Source organism: Argopecten irradians, chromosome 14 (assembly GCF_041381155.1).
Source record: "Argopecten irradians isolate NY chromosome 14, Ai_NY, whole genome shotgun sequence".
NCBI classification, from domain to species: Eukaryota; Metazoa; Mollusca; class Bivalvia; order Pectinida; family Pectinidae; genus Argopecten; species Argopecten irradians.
In genome coordinates this window covers 16,870,854-16,885,646 of record NC_091147.1, presented here as the reverse complement: position 1 = coordinate 16,885,646, position 14,793 = coordinate 16,870,854, and the positions used below count along the sequence as shown (strand labels likewise).

The window sequence follows — 14,793 nt, the reverse complement described above, 5'->3', positions numbered from 1 at the left end:
GTGCCTCTGCATAGAATCCTAAAAGGAAGTCTCTGCAGACCTGTAATTGTTCAATATTTGTCCTGTGAGCTACCTTCAGTTTTGCTATGAAATAATTCAAGTGTGGATAAAACGACAGTTATAGGAACCCTGGAGCATCGAGGAAAAGTTGCTTAGGACAAATTTCTAAGTAAACTCAACTGAAAAAAAAGTGTCATTTGATGTACGGTAGTCCGATCCGATGTATCCTGTAAAGCTACTTAGTAATTGAAGATATCGATTTAAGGTTCTATCATACAAACACATGTAAAAGTTTATTTGACAACAATGTTTTTTCCTGTTAAGTAGACCTTTATATTCACGATTAAACATCAATTATTTTCAGAATAAAAATATTATTTATGCTCTGTTGCGGTGTAGCATCTTTAAACGTTAAGGAATGTTGACGATATTGGGTCCAGGATGATCATTTATCGAAAATAAATCAATATTATGAAAGGAAAGCATTAAGTTAATGTATTAATGTCCATAATGGTTTCCTATGGAAACTTCTTAACAAAATTTACTGTAAGATTGATGAAACTGACACCAGCAATATACTGCACTGCAGCTGTCCATGTTCAACGCATTCTGTTTCACTTGTATAGCTGTGTTCTCCAACTATTGTGATGTCTAATATTTACTAGCCAAGTTATATCTCCATTAATCAATCTACTCTAAATTGACATGTATCTGTACAAACAGGATTAAAAGCAATTAGGGAATTGTTTGTCTAAAATGATACGCTATGCAGTGTTATTGTGTCTAGGCTTCAATCAATAAACATGGCTTGCAATTGTGAAAGGATTTATCGTTGTATGAACTAGTGTTTTCCCGGTTTTGTTCCGGATTGTTGTGGCAAATGTCTCTTTCTATCAATTATTTCTTTCTGGCAGACGTACCAAATTCCGGTCATTTTCTTTCATTTTATTTCCGCCCCTCCTATCTAAATGTACATATACCTTCGTTCAATTTTTCCGTAAGACGCTATCACTTATAGTCTGTTTCAAATGATAAAAATGTTACTTTTTCGACTTTATTTTCCGATTCGGAGGTAGACATTTATTTTCAGTTTATTCTAGCAAGAAGTAGATATTTCCGGTCTATCGTGCAGTCTGGCATAATTGATGCACAATGCTCCATTGATTACTTTCACTAACATTATAACATACCCTTTGTCGATTGTCAAACTTTTCGACTGCAATTTTGATTGCCACCTCGAAAAGCTGATACATCCGACATTTCCCATTAATATCCCCTTTTGATACGTCAGTATTATGTTTATGGCTACATGAGTCTATCTAATAAAGTATCTTGTGGTTATAACCATTGTTTAAACACTGGGGGTGATTTAGTGCACATAGCATGTTGGGTCGAAATAACCCACCGCATACATAAAACGGGCCGAGACATTTCATACCTGCGCACAATAGATGTAAACAAACATGTAGACGAACACGTTGTGTTAGTGTTATTTTGGACTGAAGAAGGCCCTAATAGTGGCTGAATATGTATTCCATAGATATGATTTTGATTTTACTTTAAATTTATTTTGGCCTTTTATTTCGGGTTATTAATATACTAGCTTTATACCGTTTTTACCTGATTATGACGTTACATCCACCACAGGAATACTGTAAACCAACTTTCTTTCGCGGCAATTAAATTTCGCGATTTCCGTTTCAAAACATTTTAGTGGAGATTAAGTTTCGCGGATGTAAAATTAAATGGAAATTCATTTGAATTTAATCATTTGATTATATAAGAATTGTGGAAGATATTAATTCGCGGAGATAAACTTTCACGAATTTACCTTGTTCGCAAAATTCGCGTAAATAAATCGAACGCGAAAGAGAGTTGGTTTACAGCATCTCATAGTAAAACTGGAGGTACAATGTAGTTCTGGAGAAAATTAACAAAACCGACCAATCACAGAGACTTCCTCTTCCTCTGCGTCATACAGTCAACCACACGGTACCGTTGTTCTATTCTTTAATTTGAATTGTTATGAGATAACCTAGGGGTGGATATACTAGAATTTTATATTACTGGTCTTGTTTCTAGTAACACGAAATTCATCACAGCGAGACATACAATTTACTTGCGGTTTATCGATGGATAATTATTGAAACGACTTTGCGTAATTTAGTTTACACGAACTCGATACCAATGATAACGCACGGTATACAATGGGTCTCTGTCATTTACTATCTAGTAAACAAACTTCATTCTTCTTATAAATATGATATCAACACTATTGAGTCCCTCTGATTAGTGCTAGAAGTCATCAAGAGTTCTAACTGTGAAAACGAGAAAAATAAGGTTCTCTGAAACTGACATTTGACAGTTCTTATTCTCCATCAAGCAAACTAAAATCTCCAAAATGCAATACATTGTAGATAGTTTTACGGAAATGAAACATATACAGTAAGATCATGAAAGAGCATTAGTTATTATTTGTTAAGTATAGGAATTACACGAGAAAGAAGAGAAAAGAAAACCGCAGCGGCAGTGTTGACCTACATAATTAAATTCGTTATAAATAAAAAATTTCTTGATTAATGCATGCGATGTTTTCGCCGTATAATAGTTTAGTAATATGGAGAAATTTTCGTTAATAGTGAAGTTAATATCGTTAAAGTTATATGTGCCGTAGCTGTGCCAAAATTTTTACATGCAATTATTTCTTCAACAATATATTGGAAACCATAAGGTCTGATGAATGGAACTCATTCATTGATAAATAGGTCTGATGTCTTATAAACATTAGTTGCAACGCTGTAATTTTCCAATGTAAAATTCCTTGTTTTTAAGCTTTGTTTATGTTAAGATGAAAATATATCTGCACAAGTCACTTTACGATTACTAATAACACTGTGAAAATGTGAGATGAAATTGGAGACCAGAACTTGACTTCATGATCTGACCATACGTGCTCATTTCATTGCATTGTAAGCATATATATTATGAGTGTTGGCAGTACCAAATTCATGTTGAGCTATTATTTGACTTAAAACACCTAAATTAACTTAACTATTGTATTTCTCAAAATTATGGTAACTTTTGGTGCTGAATAATATATGAAAAACTCTTCTTGAGTTGCGAGTATGAAAATTACGGCACATATAACTTTAAACAACAATAAGAAAACAATATGTCTGGTGTTTAAAGACAGCTGATTTCACAAGGAAGGGAACGAGAGATGGCAAGATTCTATAGTCGTTTGTTTAACAAAACATAAGTATGGAGTTAAAGATGATCCACCACCGACAGAGCATAAGCGATACTCATCCTTCAAATAATAATTGGTGTTTAATCGTGTATATATATATGTCTAATTAACACAAAAAAAATAATATATTATAACTTATTTTTGCTTTTGGTGCATGCACAATCAGTTCTTCATTCCATACAGGACATAGCTCCATGGTTTTTTTTCGGGACGCAATTACTTTTATTAAATATATTTATCTTGAAGTAAAATTTGAAGCTCAAACTTCGTTCAAAAATTGTTTTCTTATAAATTGACAACTTCAAACCACGAAAGAAAGTAAAAGGAAGATTACAAATCATAGATTAGCTCGCAACGATACACGTGGATGGAGTACTCAGGAAGCACTGTTGCGTTTGACATTCATATTTGAAATCTAGAATACTTATAATAAATAACAAACATATACTACGGTATAGAAAGAAATATAAACCTAAGCATTAAGCAAACGTAATTATATTTTCAATCGTTACTTATCGCAATCGCTTGTGACACAGAATTGACACGCAAAAAACCCCAAAAATAAATAAATAAATAAATAAATAAATAAATAAATAAATAATAACCCACAAACAATTACCCTTCCGGTCTGTACCTGCAGCAACATCTCAGATTTTCCGGCAATCTTCGTAGTATATTTCCGAAGATAGCTGGAAAAATGTTGCGACCGCAGCAAGAGATAAGCAATATTTCGTTCCACTTTTTAGATAAACAAAACAATCGAAACCTGATTTAATGGAAACACACAATGCTGTTGGAACCATTCTGAGCATTCTGAAAAGTATGATTACTGGAGGCAGCGGAAAAAATGATATATTTATTATTATATTAATAACATTATGAAATATATTTTACTGTTAACAAAATAATCCATTGATATTTCAAAGGCTCTGTGATCTTCTAGCAATAATGATGATTATTACAAAAGTCAATAGATTATTTTAAACTTGGTTTTTCTTTTTGTTAAGCCAAAGACTTATCTACCACATGGTCCTAATGTAATTCTGAATACATTATGTTTTGCTGATTTTGGTGAATATTTACACAAGTTATCATGTTCACAACTAAGATCGAATAATGAATTATAATTGATTACAATATTTGTCTAAATCCAAAGATTCATTAATCTCTGTGCATATTTACTCAAGTTGTCGCATTCACAAGGTGCAATAATAATTATTAGTGCAAAGGACAATGACTCCGTAAATTACACACAAATCAAGCTAATTTTCGAAATCGTCCGAAATCTTTCCAAAGTTAGTCTACACACAAAGTTTCACTAAGATCGGTTTATATTTACTCAAGTTATTGTGTTCACAAGGAAATGTTAACGCAAGACGCACGACGCATTACGATAGACAAAAGACTATCGCAATAGGCTACCATGACCTAGATGACCTAAAAATCTTAATTGCATGAAGAATGTATCAAAAATTGTTTTAATTATAAATAACTCTATAATCAGAATAACGATATATTTCCAATAACTGAGCGTCTTTCTGGAACTGTAAGTACTTGAACAAGAAACTGCCCGTTGTCGAACGATATGCGGACAAGTTTACGGCAAAGAGTGTCATTTATTTCCCGCCAAATTATCATCACACGATTGTACTCAATGTCTCAACAGGGGTTTGTTCTGCAAGCAGCGAGTATGAGAACATGACGTCATTTGATAATTGATGACGCCAACAATTGACGTGATTGATGAGCAAATTTTTTTAAATGTCGACCAATCAAAAGATCGGAAGGTTATATTTAACTAATATAATAAGCAATGTGGTAGAAACCGTACAGAAGGGCCGATTTCCTTTGGAATTTACTGTATTCGCACAATAGGCGCTGAAGCACACAATGATAGCATATTCATGCGGTTATCAGTTTATAACTTTAACTCAAATGGCTTCCACTTTAAAAAATTATTATGTTTCTTTCCTATTATTTTTCCATACCCAAATAAAGTAAAATCAGGATGGAATATTGAATTAAATTTCTCTAAATCCTTTGACGATACAGATTTATAAGCGTTTACAATTACTTGTTCTTTAGACAGCTCCTTATCAGATTCCGTCATAGGGAATCGCTTCATATCATTGGCTATAACTCTAAGAAAAGTAGATTTTGTTATATTAGGATTTTTCTTGATCTTATCATACGGAAAATCTGCCCGCTGACTTAACACGCCTCTTATTTGGAGAACCTTCCACGCGCGTTCTAACGCCTGCGGAAGGGATATACATGTAGGTCTGCGTAATACAACTTCATATGCTCGATCAACTGTCAATGAAATGGCTTCATTTTCATTTCCTTGGTTCATTTTTGAAATGTCAACAACTTTATGAAGATTGTGACTTTTAAGAAGTTTCTCCAGATCTTCCTTAAACGATTCGATTTTTCCAATAACATCATATTGTAGTCTACATGGCCGGCAGGCGTCAAACATCGGATACCAGTGTGGATCTCGGTGATTTCCGGATATTTCCGACTCAATCACGTGCTTGATGAATTCCGGAAATGTACTGTCATGACCACAATCTTTTGACTTTTTCGATGGATTTTTACGGTGATTTTTTAAAATGAGTATCCCGGTCCTTTCCCAAAACTGTACGTTATTTGTGAAAAATTTATCGACATATCCAGAGAGCATGCGCGTGTATGGATGACGGACAAACATGAACTTAGTTGAGCGCATTAATATCGTCAATGCCTCATCGTAGTGAATGTCCTGGAATGTTTTAAATGGCATTGTATGGGCGTCATTTCCCTCTATACTAAACGGATCCTGTACATGTTTATGTCCATATATGATATGGAGAACTTGTTTCAGAAATGTTGATCCCACTTTTGGGAGATGACAAAACAGAAGATTTATCTTATCGTCATAAATCATATGTTTTCGCATCTGCATTTCCGGAAGAGTTCCTGAATAGTTCTTCTCCTGTAATAGCTGACATTCTGTCATAAGGGTTTTCCTACGCTGCGATTGAACTGGATCCATAAAGGTATTCTCTAATGGTTTGGATGACTGTAAAGAGAAAAGAGTCCATGTGAAGAACAAATCGTAAACTAGTAAGAAATGTTAATATAATTTAACAAGCATTTACAAAAATAAAAAAAAATATATATATGAAATATAAACTTTATTTAGTTTACATGGATTGAGAAACAAGTCGTACAATTTATGTAATTACTCTGAATGGTCGGGATGGAATCGCGCAAGGGGTCTTCAACATGCGTTCTTTGAGTACATAACGTTAGAAATTTAATCAAAATAATAGATTTTAAAATCTGAACTACATTCTAAAATACATGCCCTGGTGTCTTTACCAATAGAGCTTGCTGAGTCTCGACTGAAATCAACGGTAACAACCGCGCTTCCAGCTGAAATAGAAACAAATCATCTACAGCAATTCCATTTACAAATGTTCCTGTATTTCCGAATGTATTAAAACGGACAATGTAACACGTTACATCTTTATAAAATAGATCGTGTAATGTCCCAGATCTCAACAAATTAAATCATGTCTGTGCAAGTAGTTTAACACAGTAATTAATAAAAAAAATTGCTCAAAACCCGTTTTACTTTTTAAAGCTGTTGTTTTTATTGCAACTAAGTAAAATGTTTGATTGCAGTTTTTTTTAAAAGGACCTCTTTCACGAATAATGGAAATTTGCCCACGAACCAATTTTATTAAAACTAAATGTTACATGTAGCAACATTAATGCAAACCCTTGAAATACGTTTAAAAAATTCAAAAGGTCCCAGGGGCCTGTGCTGTGGCCAAATTAATGTTGCCCAGTAGAGGTGTATGACAGGGTTCCCTTTTTGATCCAAAAAGGTATCAAAATAATGTTTTATGTCATAAAACTGTATTATTTTCTGAAGAGTATAAATAATTACATATTATGATCACAAATATGTAGGCAAAATGTGACAAATAAAATTTTGGCTACATTTTAAAGACAGAAAATATCGAAATTTTGGGTGTTATTTTCGGCCATGTCAATTATTAACAATGGTGATTCACCCACTTCCAGTTTGAGTGCACCAAAAATATTTTCTAAAAAGTTGGCTCATTACCTGAAGTAAATATTGTGAAAATTTCAGAAAAATTGTGGACCGGTAAATTTGTCGTTTAAAGGTTATAATATAGCAAGGTCTATTTTTAGTAACGTTACATAATGCTATGAATATGCTTATTTTGGATCATTAATCAAGAATCTAACGGTGTCAACATTAATGTATAATCCAATACTCATCTGTAACGCTTGATATGATTTCAAATTGATTTATTTAGTGAAACTTTGTAGAAAAATTAAGTTTTACATAATCAAAATTACAAAACATTTGGTGTTTTATGACCACAATAAGCTGTTTTGCATTTGAAGTAGCTTCACTAATATGTACTGTTCTAATGATTTATTTTGTAATTATAGAGCATATTTACAGTGAAAAGAGTGATTAAAATGGGATTCTGTAACTGTGTGGTTTGACAGGGAATAGTTACCAGGTTACATGGGTCATGTTACAAACCTACAGTAGTTCAATTATTTGAAGGGCTAACACTTCTGATAGATTAACATTTATGTTGATTCATGCTAACAAATGTAAATCTAATCACTTTTACATATTGTATTGTTTTAGATTTTAAGTTTAATTTGGTCGGGAAACTCATTTATGTATCATTTCAGATTTAGATACATTAATGGCAAATACTTCTTTAATCTTGCAAAATAACTAACTGAATGTAGCAGTTTTAATAATGAAAATAGACGTTATCTGTAAGTAGATCATCAAAACCTGATTGTATCTTTATTTTCAATAATCATATTTGAATTCCATGTTAGTATTATTATATAATTAGAAAATTAAACAGCTTTACTGAGTATTAGACACAAAAGAAAGGCTGTACATGTACATGGTGTATATCCCCGTGGTAAAGAGTGTGTGGCGATGAAACGGTTTTATTCCATACTATATAAACTGACTTTGAGTTTAGAATTATATTGAATTTAATTAGTAATTCTGAAGTAATCCTTATGGACAAAAACATCTCTAAACATCTTAATTGGCGGATATGGTATTAATAATCGTACAGAGATAATGGAGAAACAGTCAAACAGGAAATGAGAGTGTCAAACTTGAAATCATTTAAATGCAGTTTACTACATATACTGTATGTTGCTTAGCTTTGTGTCACGTATAAATCAATTTATTTGTTCTCCCCCTGACATGTATAATTCAGGTTGTGATAACCCAATTTCTTATAAAATCAAAATTTAATACCTGAAATGATAAACCTTATGCCATTTTGATTGATAGTATGATGTGTTTACGATACACAAAGCTAATTATGAAAAATAAAACTATGGACCTCAAAAACTTTTGACTGTTTCATTAACCATAAAAGATGCTGTTGTTTTTTGAACTGAAAAACAATTCTTAGTTAATCTATATGGAATTCATGAAAATTCTGAAAAAAATCAAAAACTCGAAATCAAACTTCAGTTGATTGATCACAAAATGTTCTGAACAATCTAAATATTAAACTGCTAAGAAATACTTAATATAGTAAAATTAATACAATTTTGAACGAAAAAAAATCAATTTGTCTATGTTTTTTTAAACAAAAACTTGTATGTAATGGTGTGATTTGATGCCATTGCCAACACTTTGAAAGCACAATATTTTCAAAAACAACAACATTATACATATATGTACTAATATACTGGATGTGTGAAAATTGGTAAAAACTTGATTCTCTTACATAATAATCTACTCCAACCCATTTTTTTTCTAAATTTTGTTATTATTTTACTTTATATGCCTTTCAGCAGTAAATAAAAAGAATATTTCTGAGAATGCAGTTGCAATCATTATCTAGCTTGAAAAGTGAACGATAATGCCCTAAAAATTCCGAAATACTTTGTTATTGTGATTCAATATTTTGATTATTCTAAAATATATAGGTTGTAAAATCATATATTACTTTACATTTAATGTAACTAATGAGTATTAAATAAGATTAAGCAATTACTTTCTTTGTTTTCTCAATTTTAAGATTGAAAAGGGCCGTGGTGCGACCACGGTGTAATACTGCTAAAAATAGACCTTGCTCTATTATAACCTTTAAACGACAAATTTACCGGTCCACAATTTTCACAATATTTACTTCAGGTAATGAGCCAACTTTTTAGAAAATATTTTTGGTGCACTCAAACTGGAAGTGGGTGAATTACCATTGTTAATAATTGACATGGCCGAAAATAACACCCAAAATTTCGATATTTTCTGTCTTTAAAATGTAGCCAAAATTTTATTTGTCACATTTTGCCTACATATTTGTGATCATAATATGTAATTATTTATACTCTTCAGAAAATAATACAGTTTTATGACATAAAACATTATTTTGATACCTTTTTGGATCAAAAAGGGAACCCTGTCATACACCTCTACTGGGCAACATTAATTTGGCCACAGCACAGGCCCCTGTGACCTTTTTAATTTTTTAAACGTATTTTAAGGGTTTGCATTAATGTTGCTACATGTAACATTTAGTTTTAATGAAATTGGTTCGTGGGCAAATTTCCATTGTTCGTGAAAGAGGTCCTTTGAAATCATGGTGGTGTATGTTCTGTATTAACCAACTCTCTATTGTTTCTCTGTGTAAAGGATTGTGATATAAGTAATGGGACGTGACACCCTGTACACTACAAACCTGGGAAGTAACGTGAAGCGAAAATCAAAGATAATTAAAAATGGCCAGAGTAATTTCCTGTCTGTTAAAATGTGGAAATAAGTTAATGGAAAATGGACAAATTAAATTATCTATTATCACTGGTGTGTGTGAACAAAAACACTTCAGGTGATATCAACTGGATATATAACATGATTGTAACATATTGAATGTTGTATTTACCTACAGTAGTGAAGTATTTCCAATGCCAAGGCATGAATTAAGGGAATTAAGTGGTAGAAGTCTTAAATGAAAGCAAAAGGAAAAAGCGACCACAACTGAGTGTTCCTGGCATACATATTGCTACCCGTGATTCAGATACTGAACTTTTGAGTTTGATACAAAGATGGCCGCCATCAGTGATGCTAACTTGTGGACGTTATGGTAGATGTATTCTTTGGTAATAAAAAAAAAAACATTGTCACAGCAACAGTTCGTTAAAGATTGAATTCTAAACAAAATGAACTTAAAATCTCAATATTCGTATCTGTCTGATTTTTTTATGATTTAGAAGAATTATGAAAAAAAAATCCCGTTGAAAATCATGCAGAGACAGGACTAAATCGAAGTCAAGATGAGCGATAATGATTCGGAAACTTTTGATAGGAAATCAAATAATGTACATAATGAACATCACTATGTGGGCCCCATTTTTCAAACAAGCCAAAGTTAGCCGACATTGTAATGTCGTTAATATCGCCTTTCAAAGGCTCAACAATTAACCTACAAAAAGTTAATATTTGTTTTGTTATATGAAATGATGCCTCTTTAGAAAACAATTTTGAAGGAAACATAACGACTATAATTTAAGCAAAAATTCAAAAACGCTTCATTCACGTATCCTCACTAGGTACTTTTAGCACTTCTTATAGACTTCTTCACAATATACGTAATATTCGAACATATGGCTACATTAAACATGTGTAAAATGTTTTTCCTTATCCTACCTGGCAATATTGTCTGCCATGTTTCCTTAATATTATGGCTATTGCCCGATGATCGGCAATGCTCTATTTTGATTGGTCAAAAATGTAGAAAAGACAGGGAATTTCCTGTGTCTATTTATAGCCAGGTTACCGGATTTCCAATGACACCTCTGAACAGGTGTTCTTGTCAAGAACTGTCTAGGCGGTCTAGACCAATCATAAAACGTCAAAGAAAAAATTAAATTAGAAACTCTGTTTAGAATGAAAAAAGGCATCTAATCTGTTTATAATAAAAGAATGATATGATATCTAATGATTTATCAGACATATTACCTATTACCAAACTTGCGCTCAGCAATTTCAGCATATGCTACCGGCAATATGGAGGATTTTACAGTACCACGTATAGAACAGAATAATGTCTGCATCGCAATGTAATTCTATTAACAATGCTATTATATCAAATTGATCTCTAACCCCCCCCCCCCAAAAAAAAAAAAAAAAAAAAAACCAACAACCCCAAAAAAACAAAAAACCCATCCTAAAACAAGACATTGTATCTACTTCAAGCTTCTGAAACACTAAGAAAAACCCATACACCTAAGGAATTGGTGCAGCTACAATGCATTTACCATATGTTTTTTTTTAAGTATCTGATAAGCCTTTTTGTCTGTGTGGAGAAGATGAAAATGCCAATCAATTTTTCTTTTTATGTCCCTTTTATCTGGCACATACACATGAGCAGAAGCCATGACAATGATGAGTCTCGTCCAGATGACAGAACCCCGAGCATTCCTCACCAGGACGAGGTCCCAACTGATCATGAAGCGGTGTCAAGGGGGAGACGTTAGTAGTTAGGAAGAATGAGAAAGTAAATAAGGAAGAGAAAAGAAAATATCCTCAATTTAGTCGAGTTTTACTAGCATACAATAGGGGCACCAGGTACACAACAGGGTTAGTGTAAAACTAAATAGCACATGTATTCGTGAGTGAAGTTTCATGAGCAATATATTATCTAAAAACTTTTCTACACAAGCAAATGCATCTATATTGGCATTTACTTTATACACGTATTTTTGTCGTGATTAGTATATATTCGATACACTAAAGAACTGCATTTCAAACTCCTTTTATTTAACGTTCTATTCAACAAACAGTTCCATAAAAGGACAACAATGAGTTGAATGATCGAACATCTGTGTACTAGTGTTTTGGAGGGCTGTGGTATATTCGCGTTGTAGCTCATTAGGTCACCGGATAAATTGATCAATAGGTGTAACGTACTTACTTCGCGAAATCTGTCTATTCTCGCAGGAAAGGTTGAGTATCCCCCGCAGGACCAATGCAGCACCGCAAATAAAAGTGAACAGGAGTGTTTTTCGATGCATTGTGCGTGTCTGAAAAGAAAAAAATTTAATTGTTCTGACGGAATAATTTTTTTGTGATTATTGTATGGTCTTACAGACTTGAATATTTTCCAGAGGACATCTACGTGTTACTTTTGTAGAAAAGTGAATGCTATCGTCTTAGTGACGGCACTTTATACAGATGTGTAGGATGATTTGAAAGGAAAATTATTGCTTTTTTCCAACAGTAGTAACCGTTTTTTTAGCCGCTAAAGCCATATTTGGTAGAAGTTTTGTGTCGGGGAGCTTTCCACCCTTTACATGTTTAGTTCTATATAGAGTATGATTTTTACCGATTTTTGATCTAGACCCCTAAAACATCTAAAAATGGTCTATTGGCACTCTGTTGGACACATAATTATATAAACTGTTACTAATTCTCAGACCCATGTGATTGAAACGTCACACATGCAACTTTCACTGACTTTAACATGCCATTGCATATTTTCCAAACTGAACAAAGTGTTTGAAAGTATGGAATATCGAATTCACAATTATTTAAAATTAATGAATATATTTTCAAATTGATGAATTTTAAGAATAAAAGTATGGAATATCGAATTTACAATTATTTAAAATTAATGAATATATTTTCAAATTGATCAATTTTAAGAATATTTTTACATATTTTCAGTGATTTCTCACAGACTTGAATCCAGTGTTTTCGTGACCTCTTGAACTCTGATTGTGGCATTAGTATATTACGGCGAAACCTAATTGCCAATTTTAATATTGGAAAATAACAAACATTGGGCATAGTAACAACATATACAGGTACTGTTCGGTGGTAATGTAAACATTTCAAATAACACAGTATCAATATCCCTATATATCGAAGTTCAAATTACCCCGAAAGAGATATTTCCAATATGCTTACCTCTATTCTGAAAAACATTCCACTTTGATATTCTGTAACTTGTGGGTCACTTTGACTACTTTGCTAAAGAAGCACATGGACCAGGAATATTTTCTTTTCTAATACTGCTATATTCCAGTATCGTTAGACACAATCAAAGATATTTCCAAAATAATTTCGCTTTCCACTATTCCGAAAAAATCCACACTGTAATGTAACTTCTGAACTATAAGGCTTGAACATAGTGAATTTTCCATTACATGTTACACAGATTATATCTAACAGTATTACATTTAGTCCATATTAAGAGAGATATGTGCGTGGTAATTTCCGAAATCGTTTTGCTTACCTTTGTTCCGAATAGGTTCTTCCACATCGTAATATAAATCCCGCAGTGTCGCTGTAATGGTCCACTCATATATTTAAGAAAATCAAGGGGCGGGGTAGACGTAATCCTGGATACTTTAGGGGTTACTTACACTGTCGTTATACCCACCCCTGGAGTATGGGGGATGGTTAGGGGTACGCTATAAGTTGTATTTTAGGCGGCGTGGCATTAATATTAATGACAAAGCGAACCAAAACCTACATCTTGGTATGATTATAAGTTTGACAAAGGGTATGTCGACGTGGCTCATCATCGTATCATGATCCCGTTAAATCTTGTACATACCAATACAATGGATATAGGGAAAATGTTCCGCTTTAAAATGGTGCATACATTGACGATAGGATTGTGATAACCCTTATATTTTTATAGGGTTCTGAAATATTTACAGAATGGTAGGTTTTGCATTACGCCCAAGCCCTCTTATCCAAAAGAAAATAATCTTACGTTGTCAATTGATTAAAATACATATATCGCTTTGGTGGAAATTTCTACTTTTCTATAGCCATAAGGAACTTAGTTCGATTTAAGATACCTACATGCATGAGATTGTCTATTGATATACAAGGACCCTTTACCAAATCTAATTTATATTAACCTTTATAGTAAAAAGCCTACCAAGACGGTTTTATTCACCCTGACATATACATGGCTTCGTTGGGATTACATAATTCACAGAAGCTCAATTATCGTTATCGTTTCATAACCTTAATTAGATTTAAAAAGAAAATCATTATTTGTTCTCTCAAGAAATGACATGCGATGGCATTGCTTATTCCCATAAACACCATAGTATAATGATTCAGTAATTATTTACAAATAGAGAATTTAACGATTCAAAGAATTTTACATTAATCAAACATGTAATATATAAGAAAAAAAAATTTGTATATATTATACGTGTATAAAGTATTTAACTGAATTTCAGATTGCACTTTTTGTGATTAACTTTTCCAGTCAGGTTTTTGTTACCAGAAGAAGTAAATGACCTGTTACAGGTACCCTTGAATTTAGGTCGTTTTACGAAATTTGATTTAGATCTTGTATGAAAAATTAACCTTTGTGTACACCTCTGAAGGACAAAACTGAAAGGCACATGGGTTTTAATATATTGCTTCGTGGGCAAAATCTTATGGTAGCTGCAACACGTCATTCAGGGACATGTTATCTAAGCTATTAATTTCAGAAAGA

The 14,793-nt window shown here is 32.7% G+C and overlaps 1 protein-coding gene across 1 annotated transcript; it reads right to left on the bottom strand.

Annotated features, from left to right (window-relative positions):
* Positions 1-5,168: 5,168 nt before the first annotated feature.
* LOC138307063 (carbohydrate sulfotransferase 14-like) lies at positions 5,169-13,590 on the bottom strand. Its single transcript, XM_069247690.1, has 3 exons — positions 13,564-13,590; positions 6,614-6,667; positions 5,169-6,311 (listed from the first exon to the last, which is right to left on the bottom strand). Exons 1-3 carry the CDS (start codon positions 13,588-13,590, stop codon positions 5,169-5,171), a joined length of 1,224 nt encoding a protein of 407 aa, XP_069103791.1.
* Positions 13,591-14,793: the final 1,203 nt, after the last annotated feature.